This window comes from Electrophorus electricus, chromosome 25 (assembly GCF_013358815.1).
Source record: "Electrophorus electricus isolate fEleEle1 chromosome 25, fEleEle1.pri, whole genome shotgun sequence".
Lineage (NCBI taxonomy): Eukaryota > Metazoa > Chordata > Actinopteri > Gymnotiformes > Gymnotidae > Electrophorus > Electrophorus electricus.
In genome coordinates, this window is record NC_049559.1 from 6,893,679 (window position 1) to 6,915,729 (window position 22,051).

The 22,051-nt window shown below is 42.7% G+C and overlaps 1 protein-coding gene across 1 annotated transcript in view; it reads right to left on the reverse strand.

The window, feature by feature from the left end:
* Positions 1-22,051, reverse strand: part of lrp1bb (low density lipoprotein receptor-related protein 1Bb) — a 217,304-nt gene that overhangs the window by 83,974 nt on the left and 111,279 nt on the right. The window contains 13 exon segments of the mRNA XM_027032840.2: positions 1,030-1,234; positions 1,845-2,042; positions 2,784-3,029; positions 5,134-5,334; positions 6,219-6,398; positions 7,537-7,707; positions 9,908-9,988; positions 14,454-14,570; positions 15,245-15,370; positions 16,109-16,249; positions 16,455-16,577; positions 18,084-18,273; positions 19,302-19,521. Of these exon segments, the coding sequence (XP_026888641.2) occupies positions 1,030-1,234; positions 1,845-2,042; positions 2,784-3,029; positions 5,134-5,334; positions 6,219-6,398; positions 7,537-7,707; positions 9,908-9,988; positions 14,454-14,570; positions 15,245-15,370; positions 16,109-16,249; positions 16,455-16,577; positions 18,084-18,273; positions 19,302-19,521 (2,199 nt within the window).

Genomic DNA, 22,051 nt, shown 5'->3' on the forward strand with positions numbered 1-22,051 from the left:
GCCCAGCTAATTTGCTAATGAAATGCATGAGTAATGTCCTGCATGCTGTCATAAACAAGCAAACTCTCACTCCTATATCTATTGATACAGTGATAAATTTACCAGCTGCTAAAGATTCAATAATAATCACTTAACACAGACAGTGCTACAAGCAGCCAGCCTCCTCATCATTAAAGGTCAGACTTTTTGGGAAGTAGCCAACAAATTAATAAACCAGCTCTTGACTGAGTGGTGGTACTGTTTCTAGTAGCAACAGTCCACTTGAAGACAACTTTCAAGATTTGCAGCATTTTCAGCATCTTAGGTGTCTCTACAAAGTATGCTTTCCATTTTCTGAATCTCCCTGCCCTTTTTAAAAGACTAGATTGTGAAATCAATGCTAGAGTTTTGTTTCAAAGTTTCAAAGGAACACTTCAGCATCCAACAAGACAGTTTACAGAACATCTCCCAGCTGGGCGCCAACACAAGATGCAGCTTGCGAGCTGAGATACTGCGTTTGTCCTCTCTACGTTGCCCATGACACTTGGCAGAAATTATTTCCGCTGCTTCCAATGGGCAACATAAGCCACCAGACTGTTTTCTATTCATTTCAATGCCAGCAAACATTCTCTAAGCGCAAGGGATTGGGATCAGCCTGTGACTATTTGGAGCCTGTGGTGTCATAGATGAGGCTCCCACTCATTCCCTAATGGTGCCTTAACAGACTTAGACTGGGACGAAGAACAGAAACAGGGCTGACAATAGAGAAAAGTTGAGGAGCAAAGAGGAAACAGCAAATATACAGCAAAAGACATAGCATGTTTTCCTTGATATGTCATTAAACAATTATGCCAGTCTATCCTCCTGAAATATGCTTACATGTTTTGTTAAGTCAATTTAAGCAAGAAAAAAAATGGTCTGCTTTCAATATATTTTAATGACGTTTGAGGTAGTTTGCTACCTCATTTGTTATCAGCTCATTACCAAAGTTTCCTTACCACATTACCAGTTTCCTTACAGGAGAACATGGCACTGTGAAGCACTACTCACCCTTGGCCTGGGTCCAGTGCTATAGCCCGAGGGTGCTCCATGCCACCTGCAATCAGGGTGGTTCTCATTTCTCCATTCAGCTTGGCCACCTCGATCTGGTCAAGGTTACTGTCAATCCAGTAAAGGTTTCCTGCAATCCAATCCACCGCCAGGCCCTCAGGAGTGGCCAAACCATGCTGAACCACCACCTCAATCCCAGTGACACCTGCGACAACACCCACACCAATATCACTAACAATGGCTGGATGGTGTGCTGAATTGACCACAACAAAGCATTCTACCTTTCAAGTGTGTGCTTTTGTGTGCCGATTTCCTCAAAATGCTATTTTGTGGAGATAACGGAAAGCTCTGAAGGAAAGCACACTCTCTTTAGACGAAAGGAGGCTTTCCCTTAGCTTCCTATTAAACATTAAAGGCTTTCCCAGACTGTCTATAATCCAGCTGTTTGCAGTTATCCTCGGCTGTGGAGGGCTTTATGAAATGCTAACAAAGGAGATGCAATAGCTGTGGTGAGAGCTGTGCAGAGAGGCATCAGGGCAGAGAAGGAATGACAGGGGTGGGTGATAAATGCAGCACTGGGGAGCAGAGTAGAACGGTCACCCAGAAAAAGAAGCATCCGTCAACTCCTTCCAAGATTTTGCAATTTACTTAAAGGTAGTCATGGCAGGCCTCAAAATGTGCCCCTGCTGTACTCTCAGGAACTAGGAGGACATCTGATCCATTTCTGCTATAGCGCAGACTAAAATTGGCCCAGTTTGGCCCACATCGGGATTCCACCATGGTTGGTTTCTGTGGTTCTGGGACTCAACACATACCTCCAGTGTCTGAGAGCTTGCCCGTGTAGATCTTGTCCTCCACCACGTCAGTCCAGTAGAGCAGGCTGAGGTTAAAGTGGAAGTCCAGCGCTATGGTGTTCCTCAGCCCCGGAACAAGTAGGCTGTAGTCACGCTTGTGGAGGTCTATCCTTCTGATCTCATGCCGGATGGAAAAGATAATGAAGGCTTCAAAGGGATCTGACACAGTGGAAAGAGACACACAGACAGCTAAACCCCTCACCTGTGCATCAAAATCAGGCAGCTGTTGGATATGAGCCTCACATCACTTACACCTATTCTACCTACACGTATGAGGAGTCTTCTCAAATAGAAAGCTGTTACACCTGATCCTATGGGAGCAATAATGTATAGTAGTCTTCTGAAATACGAGCCAGCTCAGTGCCGCATATGCTTTGCAAGCTCAGTGCACAGTATATCACACAGATGCTCATTGTCATCCTCGGACTAATGACCCAAATTTGATTCCCTGAAACAATTTAAAAGCATTTGGCAGGCATGCTGCTGTAAAGACATTAGCTTCTCACTGGGAGCCTCCTGATTGTGTATCCTGCTGTCATTGGATTATTGCTCCTTTTATTGCTCTGCACTCTGAGCTCATTCTCCACCTAAAGCCTGGAATGCATGTAGGTCCACTAAGAATTCATTACCCAGCGTGATATCAAGCAAGAATATTCAGTAAAATGTATTACTTAGCTAGATTTATGCAAGGAGGAAAAAGGGTTTTGTGATGTCACTTGCACTGCATTGTATGTTATATACGAACATCTAAAAGTGTTACAGAGTTGCCAAGACATAGTACCGTTTTGGCTTAGGCCCTCATATACATAGAAGTCTCTAAAAGCACCCTACCCATCTATGGTACTTATGTATTTCTTATGACCTACAAAAACTGCAAAAGTGCCCAAATTCTGTGGTTACCGGTACTGTGACAGCTCTCGCCATCTGGGCCAAGCCTCCAGCCGCTGTAACAGGAGCACTTGACAGCGGTCTTGAACTGCTCACACCTCTGACTGCACTTGAGGTGTCTGGTGCAGTAGTCCACCACCTCACATGTCCTGTTGTCCACGCCCAGGTGGAGGCCAGCAGGGCAGGAGCACACCACCCCTTTACTGGGAGCCACTGTACACTGGTGACTGCAACCCCCATTACCTTGCAGGCATTTGTCTGGAAAATTAGAGATAGGAAATTATTGAGAATAAGCACCCTTCTCAAAAAGGGTATCTTTTCTAAGCATCTTCTTTTGACATATGACAACTCTTCAGTAGCTGATGGTCTCTCTGTAAAGTTGCTTCTGGCCATTAGTGGATAACACGTGGGTGTAACCAGCTCAGAAACAACATTTTTCAAACTCATGTTCTCATGTCCATACATGAACGACTGCAGTGTGTTTTTGCCATAATCAAATAATGACACCAGGCTTTATCTGCAATCTTCTCTTCTAATTTACAGATGAAGTCAAATTAGTTTATTTTAATTGGACAGCTGTCAATCGTACCTATCTTAATTTGTGTATTATAAGTAATGTTAGGTAGACAAGTAGTGGTGACCCAATACATTTTGCAAGCCCTGTGAAATTTGTAATAAAAGGCTGATTTTGCATCGTACTCTTCAAGAGCAGAGTATCAAAATCCCAGACGGGCTAAATAATAGAGCATGGTGGCCTGTGCTAGAGTGCCTAGAGCTAACAGCTGAAATGCCGCATAAAAGTGTCAATAGGTAGATGGCAAAAAAAAAAAAAATGCAACCAAAGCTAAAAAAAAAAGAAAAGAAAAAAGTAAAAAAAGTAAAAACCATCTGCATCTAAATTGCACTGAGCTAATCAAGAGTGCTACCCAAGTGTGACAATACAACATTATGTGAGGTCACACACTATTCAAGACATGAGCCAGCTGCTTTATTACATTATAGAGACAGGCAGGGTGCAGAGTGCAAAGCAAACAAAATGAGCTCTGTCAAAGTGGAAGATGTCTTTATTACTCCTCGATCTTCAAGCCAAATGAAAACTGAGACTCAGCTACGTCATCTCCTTTCCAGACTGATAAGAAGCAAACTTTCTCATACTCCATTTCTCCCTCTCACATCTCTAATGGAAAACTCTTTTTTTCTTACTGAAGCACGTGGTTCTTGGTAAAAAAGAGAAGACCACTCTAAATGGGAAAAAGAGTAAAACTGACATTGTTCCAAGGACTTTAAGCTTCTAGTGATTAAGATGATCCCCTCTGCACTGACAAGAATTTAATGTTCTCCACAGGGAGCCCTGAGGTACCCAGTAGATCAGGGCAGCCTGCTCCTCCCACAGGCTGCAGAAAGAAACGGGCTCATGGCACTGTTCCAATCAATCGGCCCTTCAGGGTACTGCTGTACAATCTAATTGGCACTGAGGTGGCAGCACTGTGGTGGGTCCTTTCAGACTGATAATACACCTACTCTGCTTGGAGCAGGCAGCTCCCGTGGGCTTCTCCTGGCGACGTGTCGGAACGCAGCGAAAACGTTTGTCTTGTCCCATTCTAAAAGATTACACATTGCCAATCCTCCCAAGGTTCTTTCCCCCAGTGACTGCTGCCGAAGCAAACGCATCATCATATGTGATCTCAGTCAGCTAGTCGGCATGTCGGCCCCGCACACATGGAACATGCGCTGGTTTTCATTACACTACTTCAAGGATAAAGAGTGAAGCGGGAATGAAAGGAGCCCTCTGGGATATTGAGTGCTAACACAAACACAGTATCTTTAGGGTGTGTTCAGCCAAGAGGTGGTAAACACAATACATATTGATTTGCTCCAGTGTGTACCAATCTAGCCACACAGTGGGCATCAATCTTGAACATGAACAGGGTTTTTTTTTGGGGGGGGGGGGGGGGGGGGGGGGTTTGAGTATCCATTACTATTGTAATACCAGACTCTGCAAGTGCATAACACATGTAGCATTAGGTCTTTTAGTGGTAACTAAAGAGTAGAGCCTGATATATTAAGGAATGGTGATGCTTTTACTGAGATAGTCTCCTTCATAGCTATGAAATTAAAAACAAAGAGCCACCAATGAGATGTGACAAAATGAAACATAACCTTCTTCATTGTAGAGTATTGTGAGAAATGACAATGTCTAATGCAGGCATGCAAAAGTTAATCCATTTGACAAGGGTGTTTATGGCCACCTGCTGTTGATTCCTTTGTCAGTGGCGTTCAGACAGAGCTCACTCAGACACAGCATCTGACAATACCCAAAACCGATGACATTAAGCCCACGACAGGCTTTGTAAGCGCTCACCACAGAAGGTGCCTTCATCTGACTGGTCGGCACAATCGCTCATCCCATCGCAGATCTTGTGGGGCGGCAGGCAGGTGGAGGTGTCGTTGCCGCAGGGTTGCGTGGGGGGTTTACAGACAGACGACTGGCATGAGTCCTCGTCTGAGCGATCCTCGCAGTCGTTGTCGCCATCACAAACCCAGCTCTTACTGATGCACTTCCCTAGGGAGGCAACACTTAGTTAAACCCAGGAATAAATCAAGCTGTCACAGCTAACTGGGTATTTCCAGGAAGGCATACTGATATCTCTCATGCAAATAAAAGACTATGGAGAATATGAGTATCAAAACAAAACCAGATACACAGACAGATAAGAAGAGACAACACAAAGAACAGTGAAAGCAAATAACCCGAATAAAGCAGACCAAACTGAGAACACACTTAGTGTCCTAGATTGACCTTGATATTACATTCGAGTTCATTGCTATACGTCTGTATGAATATCACCTTTTCTTAGAGGTCTTTGAGGATAAACTGTTCAGTGTAGATTCTTTCAAGTCACAGCTTGTCAAACACCCTTATTTCATTGATCAAGCCATAATGTTTTGCAGCCTATTACAGAGCCTTAACTGAGTTTAATATTAATTCTTCCACTTCTATTACAGGGGACTGGACAGAGTTTAGGATTTTACAACACTGAACATCAGAAGGAGAAAACACAAAACGCTGGAAAGCAGAAAAAAAAAAAAAAAGGTTTTATGATGCTGCCCAGTGGTGCCTTTTTCAAAGCATTAATTCATAGTATTACAATTTAATATCAAAAAGTCTCCTTCTGACTGATTTCCAATGAGGCTGGTGTGATTTCCAATGAGGCGCAAAACGCCTTGGTATTCATGGCAGACTACAGTGCTATACGTTCTTTGTCTTTCTTTCTTTCTCTCCTTGCCATTCTCAGGCACATTATGACTAGAGCCCATTTTATGCAGCTGAAAATAGCGTGCTCTGCCTCGCAACTGGCAGAATGCAGCTCTGTGGTGTTTAGTATACACAACAATCCTAGTCGCCACATCAGTGAAGGGTCAGCGCCATCCTGGCTTTTCACCAACCTGAGTCTCGGCAGGTGAACTTGGCCTGAGGGTCGCACATCCTCTTGATGCCCACACAGTCACTTTCGTCGCTGCCATCCTCACAGTCTCTGTCGCCATCGCAGCGCCAACGCTCAGGGATGCACGTGCCGTCAGCACGGCAGTGGAACTCCTCGCCGCTGCATTCCACGGGGGGCAGGGCTACGGCAGACGGGACACACGATATTCTGGTTCCATCTCATCGTACGTTTACTGCAGAATCCTTTGCCTGCTCACTGGTGAAAAAACAGCTAAACTGGGAGCTGAACTTTTTTTTTTAATGACACCAATTTAGGTTATGGTCAAATAAAGTTTTCCAGAAGACTCTGGTTTGATACTGAAACAGGCATTAAAGGAGATTTCAACACCAAGGTCAGGGATAATGGTTCGGAAGAAAAATAAGATCAAGTACATAGTCCAATGTCGTTTGAGTATAATTCATTTATGCAGCCGGGTGGTCATTAGTGATTTTATATTCCACACTGTTAATCCACAGGTGTTAATAAATCTTACTAAACCGCTTGTACAGGTTTAACAGCCAGTTGCTAAATGGTAGCCTGTGCTTTCAGCTTCTCAGTTGTCCCACCAAATGAGACGGGTGGTAAAGCTGAAGTAAAGTGCAGCAAAGTGCAGAGCGATTTGCTCAAGGCTTGATCCCTGCACGTTCGCATTGTCTCCGGCATCTCACAGAGACAGAGAGAGCCAGAGAGGGGTGCTGTACTCGGATCACAGCCCAGCACTGGGAGGCGGTAAGCTGGGCAGGCCCAGGGAGACAGCCAGGGGCCGAAGGCCTCTACAAGGAGTTGGTTTGATGAATGGCCTCCTCATTTCTGTGACAAGCTGGTGAGCTGAAAGGATCGCAGCACCCGTCTCAGCTTTCAGAGGTAATTACAACAGATTAAAAGATTCAAATCTGCAGGGTCGTTCTCTAGCGGGTGCAGATAAGATGGGGATCCGTGGAACACGGGGGAGAGAGAGAGAAAGTTTCAAACTTATGTTCAGCAAATTAGGGACATTGCATCTAGCCAATTATAAGCAGCTGACGTGATGGTAATCTCCCGGCTCTTTATGTTGATTTGCTAATCACCCGTGTTAAACAGATGCTGTGGAAATGGAACATTCCATAGACTGGTTTAGCAGCTCATATGTAGCTAGTTTTAAATCGCTGAAAGAGCAACATCTTGACACTCTAACTGGTCTCATTAACAAATGCCATGATTGCAGTAAAACGTACAGGTTTCCATGGCATGCACATAACTGAATCATTTGCTTCTGGTTGCCAGGGCTACCAGCCACTCACCAGGGGCAACGGCTGTACAGGTTGTGTTCTCGTCACTGAAGTCACCACAGTCATTGTGCCCATCGCATGCCCAGTGGTCCGGGATGCACCTCCCAGTGGAGCACTGGTACTGGCCACTGGAGCAGGCATGGACACAGCCAACCTCATCACTGCCATCTCCGCAATCATCATCTGAGGGCACCGGGGTCATAGAGGTAGAGAGCCGATTATGAAATACTGGAGAGGCATTGGTGGGCCTCTTCTTTCTCGCAGCGATATTGCCTCCATTAAGATGAACTGACCTTGCAATAACCTCCACTCACGAAAAGAGATAGTTACGGGGGGTTACATGGTTTTGTCTGACTGCTTCAAACACTGCAATCCTGAATGTAACAGCTCAGCGCAAAAACAAATGACAGAGTGTGTATGCAGTTTGAACAATGCTAAGGGGGGGGTTAAGCTTCACATTAGGTATAATGTAGCTCCAGTATTAAAATAATAAAAATTGGCTGCTCATCTACATTTGAGGTAAGCAGAAACTTTTTACAGAACTATTCTTTTAACTCTCCTGTTGTCTTGTGGGTCAAAAATGTCCTATTTTGCCTTTTAACAAAACACCTATCTGCATGAAATGTAGTGACTTTTCCTGAAATGATCCTAATTTTAGAAAAAGTAAAAAATTGCTTTAGAAAAAAAATTCAAGAAAGGTGTTAGATGTTTGGGCTACAAAATTGTCTTTGCATTTTACCCATCATGAATTCATCGGTTTCAGTGCGCAACAAGTCAAAGATATTTTTTTTTTTCAAATGCACAGAAAAACAAGAGAACAGTGATTTAGAAGAGGATAAGATTTCTGAAGAAGAAGATGGGGAAGAAGAACCATAGCATGGTGCATCATCTTCAGGTGAAGAAGAAATCACAGAAGATAAGCGACATTTTTGTTGAAGCACAGCAAAATAAGATGATCCTTGTCACCATATGACAGTCAGGGCAAGATGCCAAAGAATATCATAAGGATGACACCATGGCCCACACCATATGTAGGTGCCTATGCCCAGGACATTGCATAAACATTCTACATGCTCATCACACATTTTGGAAGGTTTCTATAAATATGGAGACAGCTGAAAAAGGATTAATGATACTGACCTGCAGGCCTACATAGGGCTGCTAATCTTAGTGGTCGTGTATGGGTCCAGAGGCAAATATACACCTAGTTTCTGGGATGCAGTGAGTGGAAGAGCAATTTTCTGTGCCACAACACCACTGAAAGTCTTCCACATTTTCTCAAGAACGTGATGATTTGATAACCATGAGTTAAGACTTGTGAGATGTGTGAGAGGCAAACTGTGATATAAGAAAGGTCTGGAACTAGATAGTAGAGTGTTTGCCAAACCTCTTCAACCCAGAACCTGAAATAGTGGATGAGTAACCGGTTCCATTCAGAGGTACAGCTTTATTTTCATATCTGTAATATAAGCGATATTAGTTGTAATGTTATTATTCATTCCTGTAATATAATTGATTTATGTTCATGTTTCTGTTTTGTATCTATTATATTATTCTTATTTATTGTTGCTATTTATACACCTTGTGGGTGGGTGCAATGATTCACAAAATGGGAGAAGACTAGTATTTTGTAGTTGAATTGCTCATTGTACAGTATATAAGAATACAGTATATCACTATATTCACAACTGTTTCCCTACACACATTCAAAACTACTTGTGGGTGATACACGTGTTATGTGTCTGAGCAAGCTCAACATTCTATATTCCACTGTATGTATTTTTAATACTTATCAAGGACAAATTAAGCTGAGCCTCACCTCTTGCTAAAGAATGAATGTTTACACCTATGCAATAGCTTAATAATAATAATTAAAAATAAAATAAAATAAAAAAATAATAATAATAATGATCCTTGACTTTATTTAAGAAAATAATTATGATATGTGTGCTGTAATAAAAATGAGTGGTATGCACTGATTAAATGGAGTCTTTTTGCACTGTTACTGAGTAAAAACACAGATATTATATTTGTGATGAATGACAGGTTGGCTCTTCAGGTAAAATAGATCTGTGTTTTATAGTTCAATTAAACTGCTTGTTTTTATGGGTTTAGTGAAGGTGGGTCATTTTTGACCCTTAGGACAAGGGGAGTATACAGAATGTTAAGAAAACAGGAGGGCTTGACCCACAATAAATCATGGATCTTTGGTTTTTTTTGTGGCAACTTTAGGTATGTATCCAATGAAAGAATCTGAATCACAAATAATGCCAGTAAAATTAATTACATTTATAAGAGTGAACAACAGCAACAGTTCAAAACATTTCACTTGTCTACACTGTTATGAATTAACAGAAGGAACAATTTGATGCCGGGGACCCACCTGAGTCACAGTGCCAGTTGATGTTGATGCAGCGCCCGTTGGCACAGCTAAACTGGGTAAGTGGCTCACATGTTGGGAAGGCTGTGGGCAGACAGGAAGACCATGAGGATGGGCACTCCAAAACCACTGACACTCCCAAGCCAGGCCAATATATCACTGTCTCTTTGATACACTGGAGCAGAAAGCCCATTTTTCATTTTGCATTTAGCTTTGAAATATTGCAAAAGAAGTTTGTCATGGCACAAATTGCTTTGTCATGCTAATAGATTAAATTTAGAGGATTCTTTGTCCTCTGCTAGTATTTGCAGACTTGTGTGTGCCTGTGTGTATGTGTGTGTGTGTGTGTGTGTGTGTGTGTGTGTGTGTGTGTTTGGGAGGGCTCTTGCTTCAGTTTTTGGTCTTTACAAAAGCAAACAAGGATAAAAATCCCGGCAGTCACACATTTTTTTTTTACTTTTACGTTAGTCTATGTGTATTGCTGAAGCCACAGAACCCTGAAGGTCATGCAAAATGTCAACGTGAATTATTGGTATTTTCTCTGTGAGGTTAATGAAAAATAAGTTGTGAGCAACTGGGGAAGCAGAGTGCACCTAGAGTGTGGAAACAGTCGGAGGCAATAAGAATATGCCAGAAGGCAATATGGAAGGAGCAATGGGACATGGTGGAGAATCAGTCTGAGAATGTGCCCTGAACTACAAATAAAAATACAATTTGTAGACCGTGCATTTCATTTTTAATTTTTTTTTAAACTCTGCTGGGTATAATCTTAATGGAGATATGCTCATGTTGGCATTGTAAGGGATAAGCAAAGGAACTCAGAACTGAAACACTTAATGGCTGATACAAAATCCCCACTTGCTGTTTATAGTGAATAGTACTTTCTGGTCAAAAGGAGTAAATACATGTTTTATGATGATGACTGAACAAGCTGTTACAGTAAAATGTTAATAATATTCAAGTTTAAAAGTTGCCACAATAAACAAAATATGCTTCTCTGCTGGATGTCTACGTCTCTGTGACATAATATTTAACCAAACATATCAGCATTCTGATGCTTTCAATAAGTAATATTTCTGTAATTAGTAAATGTGTGTATTAATCTTTGCAATAAAATCAGGAACCATGTCTATCGGTTCTAGTGAGAACTACACAATAAACCCCATTCTATTAACATTTCTACATAACGACTTCCACAAAAAAAATCCACATTAAATTTCCACATAAAAATTTTATGCACCACCATATTTCAGAAGCAAGTCTTACACACAATTATTTAACAGTCCAGCATCCATCCATCCATCCATCCAATCACTCATTACTAAATTACTAAACATTACTAAATATAAGTACAGTCAACTTAGCCTGGTACCACTTTCTTTTGCATGCTTTGTTTCACTAAAACTGTATACCCACTAAGAAGAACGTGTCCTCAGCTAACACAATAGAATTATTAATATTATTATTATCCCTTTTTTTTTCTGCTGACAATATCCTTATCACTGATTACACTTATATGTACTTCTGCTTCATAGCATAATTTTATGATAAAGTTGATGCATGATCATCATAATGTATAATAAAATCAAATTTTAGGATCATAAACAGTGACAGGAGCAATTAATCAAACAATGTCTTTAATTTTACGAATTCGTTTTTCTGCTTTGAGAAACATCTACAGCTCGGTCTACGCAACTCAAGACACAAATGAGTTTAAAATATATGCTTTTGGAACGGAGACACTGCTCAGGTCATCTCATCATGGAAAAGATTACTTATGGGGTTTTATGACATATCTCACACTCCTCTAGTCAAATCACAAGCCAATCAAGGGAGAGTGGAACCGAAAAGTGCCATGGTGAACATGAAAAGGTGTTGCTAATCTGAGAGAGCTCAATTAGTTTCCAAAGACAACTAGGTTGCAGTTAGAAAAAAGAATTTCAGAAAAGAAAATGTGTGTCAAAATGTGCAATCTAAAATGCAGGCAGCAGGTAACAGTATCTCAAGCAGATTTTTACAGTCCTTTGATTTTGCACATGGCTTTTTTGCTCCTATTTTCATGACAGGCTTGTCTCAAATAAAAGAATAGTGGGGATTGCAGAAATACTAACACTTGCTTGCACAGACCGTTTTACAGAGAAAAAAACAATAAATGGTGTCTCCCTAGCTGACAGTACCAGTTAATATACAATTAACAAACAAATTATAAGCAGACTACTGGCAAATGGTATTACTTACTATCAACCTAATAGGAGCATAAGAAAAGTTGTGGTAGTGTTTATTCAGGATGGTTTATTCAGGATGTTTATTCAGGATGGCCTTTCCTTTGACAAGAGACCCAATCTGAAAACATATTGTTACTCAGATAAACTTATTACATTTAAAAAAACACTGTTTAAACAATCACTTTTCTATGGGTTTGGTTGTGTGTGTGTGTGTGTGTGTGTGTGTGTGTGTACTATGGATGCATCTCTATTTTTCCTGGAAGTGCTTTGTTTACCATCCTCAAATTTTTGTCATTATCAAAAAAAAACAGAAACAAAATATATCTAGAAAAAAAACATTGCCTGAGCAACATGCCCCACTTAAACAATGCAGTAAGAAGAGGAAAACTGTTGAATTCCCAAAGCTCAGAAAAGGCCTAGAGAATTCTGAATAGAAATGATCAGGGAGGTAAAAGCCCAGGGTCCCAGGGCTCTTCGTGTGCACTCTAGCCGCAGTGCAGCATTGGCACTAGCTTAGCGCTTAGCGCACCCATGCACTAGAGCTCTATGCCTACAATATGCCTGCAAACACACTCCTTTCAGCCCAGCTTGATTATGATTAAGTGAAGCCAAGCGTGCACTCTAATTACTGCTTACGCAGGGTCTATTTGTGAGGGGGGGCACCGGGGCATCTTAAGACGCAGCAGAGGTAACAGGGACAACTGCACTTGGAGCAATTTGCAGCATTTGGTAAGGGAGCCTTAGAAAGCAGAATTTAACTCTTAGGGTGAGATGGCAGAGAGGAAAGTGCAATCTGAATTAAGGCCTAGCCCTGAGACCAGCTATTGGACTTATGGATTTGACTCCTGATATGACTGACCTAAGCAATGAACCAATGAAAAAGTGAATGTTCAGGATAAAATCCAAACCAGAAGCCAAAAAAGTTTTGGAAGGATAAACCTCCCCAGATTAGAATATGAATCAGGAGCAACAGGTGTGAAATCTAACTAGAAAAGTTCTCAAACAGCTGTCAGGTGTGACTCATAACCAAAACTCAAATGAGGAGTATGAAAAGAGGAAACCATGAGGTATATTTGACTCCGGAAACATATGCACATAGCCTTATAAGCCGATTTCCATGGTTAGTCAATTATTATACTCAATGACATGGTATAGCAAGATATGGGTGCTATTTAAAAACCTCCAACAGGCTTTTCTCCAGTCAGAGAGCACAGAAGTGTCTGGCTTTTGATAGTGACGTTTCCATAATCTAGCATGTGACTACCTCATGAGTCATTTAAGAAGACTCTTACTCAAGCATGCTGGCCCCTAAATATAGGCTTCTCCCCACTCCAACAAAACATTATTCAGAAAGAGATAAAATGATTTCAAGGTCTCTAGGAATAAAGGCTGACATTGAAACAGTGTACTGTACAGCTTTTTAAGAAACTGATTGAGAAAAACACCCTTAATACCAGAGGGACTTAAAGAGCCAAGCGTGCCCTGATCCTAATAACACTGTGCTGTCCTCCTCATTGTCCTCTCCCATGGTAAGATTGTTCACTTTCTGCATGATAACCAGAAAATGAGAGGCAAAATTATTAATTCATTCACCCAAAGCTGGTGCAGCATTGCAGCATGATAATTCTGGGGAAACAACATTCACTGAATTAATGCACAAAATCTTTCTCCCTGGAAAATGTTGTTACAAGATGAAAGCAGGCCGATGAGGAGTTACATTGAAAATACAAATACATATAATACCCATATGTCATATATCTTGTTCCAAAAGCCACTCTGATATCCATTTTGAAATAGATTGTGCTTTTTCAAGGGGCCCCAGCAAAGGGAAAGCCTCTTTATAGTTCATTTACCATGCGGCTCACAGGATATAGTTTAAAATGTCAGTTTACTATGGTAGTTCACAGCGGGAACATTTCCATACCACTTCCCCTGCCCAGCCCGTGTCATTTCCTCTTGTCCACTCCCAGGGTCGGGAATGCGGTCGCGGCAACTTTGGATCATAAGGATCACGGGCAGATTTGTATTACCAACGAACTCTTAAAAGCCCCCACATCTGATTTTACTCCCTATCCCCTCTCTGCTTGGACAAGCACAGACATGGAGTCTAGGGGGGAATGTGCTTGCCTGGCAAGTTCTGAATCCAGATATACGGCTCGTCTGTGGGAGAATGATCCAGGAGACAGCTGCAGCCATGCAGTGTGCTTAAGGCTCAGGGGCTAATGCTGGCACGTTTGACAGAAAAGCGGCGACACGCCACCAAGCCGAGCTCGGGCTCCTGCCCCCTTTATTTCCGAGGATTAGACCGGAAGGCAATGACTCACCACAGGAAGTGGACTCGTCAGACATGTCGCCACAGTCATCGTCGCGGTCGCAGCGCCAGGCCTCGGGTATGCACCGTCCGTTTCCACAGGAGAACTGACCAGACTGGCACTGCTTTGCTGAGTGAGAGAGAGCAAGCGAACACTGATGGGGCCACTCTGGTTGTCACCACTTTACAGATTATGTGAGCTTTCGCAAGGTTGAGCTTGCTGTCGCACAACCAAGCAGCATTTCCATATCGCGGTGAGATGCTGTAACCTGGGAATCACTGAAATTGCCATTAGCAGTCAATTAGCAAAAGCATTCACAAACCTGAGGGGATATGGGAATATGTTGAATGCTTCAGCCTGGTGTTTTGACAGTAAGAACCTGAGTTGTATTGGGGCATGTCAGAACATTGACAAGGGAGCATATGTCACACCTGTCCCAGGCTTCGATTGATCTTATAGCACTTATAACCTGAAGAGAGTTACAGCTGGCAACAGGCCAGGTGTTACTCCAATATGTAAAAATGAGGTTGGAGACAAGTGACTGACATACAGTAGTCAAAAAGCTGAAAATCATTTTATATACACCTGCTTGAAAACACTGATCTGTGTGCACTCCATTGGCTACAAGGTTTTGGTGCTTTGATGTATGAAAACACATATGATGAAATTCACAATGAACTCATGAGTGTTGGAGTATTACTTTTGAAGGTAGCAGTCTATGTGTCAGATTCAGGGATACACTGTAAACCTCACTGTGAAGAAAAATATAAGAATATTTATTGATTTGGTAAATGGAGCCCTACCTGAGCAGGTCTTGTTGGACTCATCTTCATTGTCTCCACAGTCGTTGGTTCCATCACAAAGCCAGCGTTTGGGAATGCAGCGATTATTGAGACATCTGAACTGGTCCATGGGGCAGCTGTGGTTAGCTGCACACAATTACACAAAAAACAAGATTCAGCCATGCTTTCTGCTAATGCTGAGTGGAGATTTTGAAGTTTTCCTTTGGTGGCTCTCTCTTTCCGAAAACTGTTTCGGCTAATAAAGTCATTTATATTACTGCACCTCGGAATGCTAAACACATCCCCAATAGAAAACAAGAAACAACTCATGAAACAGAATACTAGAAAATGGATCTAACAGTAACGTTTCAGGAGAATTATGGGACATCCCACCAGAGCAGAAAATTGATCTTGCAGTTCTGTCAGAAGATCACATTATAGCATTTCTCATGATGAAAAAACAGTTTAACTATTGCTCGTCTTATCGATTACTCATAGGTTATTTGCAGTGGTGTGTTACTGGCAACATTTTTCTATTGACTGTGCTGTTTGTGTGTCTAGTGGATCTGTGTCTATGTGTCTCTGTTCATCTGTCTGCCTTGATTGCATCTGCATGTGTGTGTGTGTGTGTGTGTGTGTGTGTGTGTGTGTGTGTGTGATTTCCTGCCTGTTGGATACTTTTTTATTTTTTTCACCCACTAATTAAAATATCTAATGGCCCTTTACCTACAAATGTTTTGTAGTATTGTAAACTGAAGCAACAAGCCTTAGCATATTCATGTTAAATCGAGCTTGTGTTACAAGTGGACAAATGTCACATCCATGGAGAGGCAGGCAGTCGGGGGGTATCGGCACAAGCAGGGTGAAGACGCAGCGGGCACGCACCACAGACATGGGCCTCCTCATCACTGCCATCCAAGCAGTCGTCATCGCCATCACACATCCATGCTACCCGCACGCACCGCTGATTCCTGCACTGGAATTCCTCAAGCCTGCAACGTTGCGCCTCGCCATCGCCAACCGAGTCTGTGGGTGGGAGGGGGCGGGGGGTACAAACCAAAATAGCTTGGCAAAGTATGTTGCTGGGGAAGAGACAGGATCCGCTGCCCTTCAAACATTTTGCCATACTTGGTTCTGACAGAGGATGCTGTGGCGTCTGTTGCTTAAAGAGAATGTAGAGAGTCAAGTCATGTTCTATCGCATGTTTCAGAGTGGGCTTAAAATGGCCTACCTGAGCAGGTGATATTGTTTCTGTCCAGGTGTTGGTTGTCAGCACAAGCGCACACTCGGCCCCCTGGGACAGACAGGCAGAGGGTACCGCAGCCTCCATAATTCACCCTGCAGGCGTTGTCACCTAAAGAATAAATATAGGCCTAAACAACTGATATCCACAAATCTCCTTTTTAATGATGTTTCCCGCCTGCATGTGTATTTATTGCTTTTGGGCTTTTAGCAGCGTTTCTCCTAGTGGCACTGGGGTTCAACAGCAAGTATAAAGTCTCTACCCATCTTTCTTTCACTCCATCCACAACCAATCTGCTACTGTTGAGGGATGCGGGAGACACGTGTCACATCCTTTACAATCACATGCCAAGTGAATTATGAGGAACATCACTAAAGGGAGCTATCTAACACTACTGTGCTTTCAGCAGAATAATTTGTCTTGTGCACAGTGGCGATCAGGGCACTGAGGAGGAAAGCGGCAGTTTTGTGAGAAAACTGTCACTAAGTTGAGGCTTGAGATCTATTGTAAGGTTCCATTTTGGGAGAAGTGCCTGGTCCAATGAGATAAAAGCCAGTGTTTTGCAAGCGCCAATCCATGCTATTCCAAAGAGAAGGAACACAATTAATCTCGCTGGCGACAAGAGCTTCGGAAGAAAGGGGCTGTTGAAATCCTTGCCCGGGTGATAGTGCAGATTGGCAAGAAAAGTATAATTTTCTTCTGTCATTTATATTAAAGGTTTTGTGGCTAAAATAATGAAACAAATGAAGACCTCTTCTGCAGCTGAACCCTCCAAGTAGTGGTTAAAAAACATCACAAGCTTTCCTTCCCAGCATACATCTGAACTAGTTCCTCTTTAGGATTTCCACATCTGAACCATACTGGCAACTGCTTCTGCACTCCAGACGGCATGCCATTTTGGTTTTTTTTGTTGGTTTTTTTTGGAAATGGTGATCGAGTCTTTTTGATAGCAACAGATCGGTCGCTTTGCTAAAGCACATCTCCTGCAGGTGGTGAGGGATGGAGTGCAGGGAAGGGAAAAGCATGGCTGCGTTCTCAGTGGCCCGCTGCACTAAGTCCCTCCCCCTGCGGCTGCGTTCTCAGTGGCCCGCTGCACTAAGTCCCTCCCCCTGCGGCTGCGTTCTCAGTGGCCCGCTGTGCTAAGTCCCTCCCCCTATGGCTGCGTTCCCCAGTGGCCCACTGTGCTAAGTCCCTCCACCTGTGAGCTGGTCCTGACACCCGGGTGAACAGATGAACAGATGACAGCAATCATCGCATGGAGTTGAACAGCCTAAAGAAAGCTGTGGGCCACACCTCCCAGGGTTCTCACCATGCTCCCCATCATGCAGGTCCAGGCCTTTACCTGTAGATGCCTTAATCACTGTCACTGTAATAATTTTATTTTGTAATAGTGGTCCCCACAGAATATCTAAAAAAATACCCTTTACTGCTAAACCATGGGTGGCGGTGTTTTAACACATTTATCACTAACCTGTTTATCATCATCACATTCTTGGAGTCTGTACAGAAGAATACTACTCATATCTGGGAGAAAGATTCCTTTGGTGATTCAACTGTGCAAAAAGAATGTGAAGTTTGGGTGGTTATTTTGGAAAGTGTCTCTTTGAGGGTGCTTACCCTGCTGACTCTGCGCATCAAACACTTTGAGTCCAAAGAGAGGAGGTCTCTCACTCCTCAGCAGGGTGACCTCACCAGACAGCACATCCAGCTGGAAGATGGAGGCGTTCATGTACTCCGTCCAGAAGATGGAGGTGTGATAGTGTGAAATACCAAAGGGGTGATTCAGCTCTTTACCATTGTAGACCACCTAGTTCACACAGAACAGCATGGATGTTAGAAGGAACTGTAAGAGTGGATCGAGGTAGTAAAAAAAAATAAAAAGCAAAAAAATAAATAAATATCTTTAAAAAATAAACTGGATCAATCAACCAAGAACATGCTGAAAGCTTCTTATATAGCTGAATCCAAAAAGGCTTATATGGCTGACCTTAAAAACACCAACAATGGGTGCAAGCATTCATGTAAAAATAATGGACAACACAAATCCATTTTGTTCAATCTTTGACATCTACTTTGCATTTAGAGCTGCATTTAAAGGTGCAGTCTTTGTTTATTTACTATATTGAAATAATTATGGTTTTCATATTTTGTTTCAAATTTCATTTGTTTTTTTAAGACTTGCCTGATACAAGATGATCATAATTATGTTTATTACATATTATTATGGAAAATTAACGTATCATGAAACATCAAGCTTTGAAAAATACTAAGCAGCCACCTTATCAGAAATGTGCTGTACCACGTGACCAATCACCACGGGCTTCTTTTCCTATAAATGCACGCATGCGGATCTTGTAAGTGTTTCATATAGTTAAACACTGTATCTTATCAGCACGTCAACAGACTGCTGGCATGCCCAATTCATCAGCCACCCTTCAGCCCATTCTTTGCTGGTTACCTTCTGACCTCAGAACCATTGCTGGCTGAATATAATTTGGGTGGTGGACTATTTTCAACCTCGCATTAACAGTAAAATTGTCGTGGCATGGTTGTGGGCTTTAAGGTGGTGCATGTTGAGCCGGCACAGCCGGGCTGCTGGAGATGTAATATGTGGCATGGTCACGGCTGGGTTGAGAGGTGACCACCACCGAAACATCTCCAGGCAACAGTAGTCATCAGGTCAGAACCTGACTATCAGTGAAGCACTACATATTGGTTAATAAATTGTGCATGGCAAGTGACAGGCTATGCAATCTAATGGTACACCTACAAGGTGCACCTGCTTTGTAGGTGTTACTAACAAAGGGGCTGATGTGGGTTGACCTGTCCACCTACCATTCGACCAGTGCCATTGAGATAGATTCTCTCTATGTGATCGTAGTAAGCATCACACCAATACATGGTACTGGTTCCATGATCCAGGGTGAGTCCATTGGGCCACAGCATGTTAGAGGTGACAAATATCTTGCGGTTGGTGCCGTCCATCCAGGCTTTCTCTATTCTGCCAATGCTGTCGTTTACTTCGTCCTCCTCCCAGTCCGTCCAGTACATCCAGCTGAAACAAAAACGCCATTTAATACCCTGCTGGGCTCGCATACTCTCTCAAAGAGAAAACCACTGCCACAGCAGGTGGAGGAAATTCAGCTAAAAGTTCAGCTACAGCTAAAAAAAAAAAAAAAAACAGGCGACACTTTCCTCACACACGTGGATGGAGAAAAGGGGCTGTTCACATCTGCTGCTCCAGCACAGGAAAGAAACAAACATTGACTTAGATGGCTAATCTGTCATTAAGAACCGACATCTGAGGTAGCTTTCTTTATTCTCTTGTTGCTCTCCTTCAGAATGCCACCCACTCTGTGCAAACATGAACTGTCATTCTCGAGGGTCCTGTGATATTTGAGAAGTGATGGGGTCAGTGTTTGGGCATGATCCCTTCCTTAGTAAGTGTGCTTAAGGGATTTGTAGTTTCCAAGCAGGCCGTGTGAGCTTTTCTCCCTCATCAGTGAAGGAAGCATTGCTACATGTGGATCACATAAAAAAATGGCTTGGAGACTGAGCAGCCAAATAGCTATCACCAAAGCCTTCATCCTTACCGTGTACAGCTATATACACATCCACACATAGGGGCAAAACAGAAAAAAGGGAGACGGTGGAAGAAAAGAGAAAGCAAGAAAGACCGCAAGAGTGAATGAAGGAATGAGTGAGTGAGTAAGTGAGTGAAGACTTCAGTGATGTTGTATAACATGGATGTGTATGCCTAATTACAGTCACTAGTAAAAGGTCCACCTACATGTAGATGGAAAGGTATGAATTCAGAAATAATTATTGAAAATGACTGTCCACACAAATTACCATTATCAGGAAGAATTGATGATAATTACTGATGTCACCTTGTCTGACAAACCTGCTGAACGCCCTGGTATTTCATCTAACAAACACACTGAATGCCATGGTATTTCGCAAATTGCAGATCTTACAAATTAGCGTCGTAATAATTCAAGCGCTCAAAGAGTGTATTACAGTTATTGAGCGCGTTTCTCCCCTGCTGTGACTCAGTGGGAAGAGCTCCGTAGGGCCTGGGTGAGACAGAGAAGGAAAGATAACAAACAAAAAAAAGTAGCAAATGGATTGAGTTAAAATGAGAAAAAGAGAGATAGATAAAAAGAGGGGTAAGGGTGGGAGGTTACTGAGTCTGGCGAGGTAATCCTTATCATGTTAAGGCAGGCTAGCAGTGGCATGCCAAAAGTGAGAGAGAGATATATTGTAGGGAATTATATATATATATATATATATATATATATATATATATATATATATAGAGAGAGAGAGAGAGAGAGAGAGAGAGAGAGAGAGAGAGAGAGAGAGAGAAAGAGAGAGAGAGAGAGAGAGCGAGAGAGAGAGAGAGGGAGAGAGAGAGTGAGAGAGAGAGACAGTTGGGGCTTATTTCAGCGGGGGAATCCCATCCAACAGGGCAGATAGAGATCATCGTGCCACCTGTTTACCTGATGGATGGCCAGTTTCTAATGATAGGGCCTCCACCCCACTTCTAGAAATAGGATTGAGCCAACATGCAATGGATGGCACAGTTTCATATGCTTTACCCTGCAGGCAGAGGTTCATAGTGCTATGGTGTGGACAGACAGGAATCATCCATGTTGATGAAGGCAAGGAACTGAACTACATATACGGTCTTACTCTTCATGCTTTTCTGTGTGCAGACGTAAGCCAGCAATGAATACATGGAAACATTGTGAGTATTTCGTAGCGCACAGTGTATACAGATGGGTTATCTGAATGGGCACCTAATGAGACAACCCATCCGTACACACTGTACACTTCAGAAATTTTAACAATACGATAAAGAGCTGTTCTGACAGGCCACTCTTACATTGGGCGAACAAGAAACAGTAGCTGTAGCTACAGAGCAAGTGCTCTGCTTGCAGCTTTGATGTAGTGGAGAGAAATGTCAGGTCTCTCAGCGTCTGGGCTGAAGGTCTTGTTCTCAGATCACTACTATCTACTTCCATAGGTCAAACTTTACATGCAGTGGTCCGCTATACAGCAGAGCCTTGGCCTACAGCCGATGATAGGTCCAAGCACTCCTTACTGGCTGTCAAAGCCCTGCACATCAAGGCTTTGAGGGAGCCGCAGTCACGCTTCCCTGTTGCTGCCAGTGCGCCGGCTGGCTCCTGACGACCGCGCTTCACCCAGTGCCCACGGTGCCGGCGTGCAGACTTCAGAAAGGTCGTCAGCTTGGCAAAGCATGCACCCCAAGAAGATATGAATCATTGACACATTACCAAGCTCGTCCCAGGACGAACGCCACACGTGCTCATGATAGTAGGAGGAGAAAATGTGAGGAGTCTACTCTGCATTGCTCCCACAAATATGCACAGACTCTCACTTTGCACTGAACAAACACGCCTGCTCTCAAACTATCACTTTTGGTGCTGATCACTCAATCTACTGTTGATGTTGTCATTTAGGAGACATTAGTTACATTAAATGCAAGAGGGAGTTGCATAAATTACATGAGCTCAGAGTTTGAACGATGAACATTATTATGGCTCTGAGCTAATGAGCCT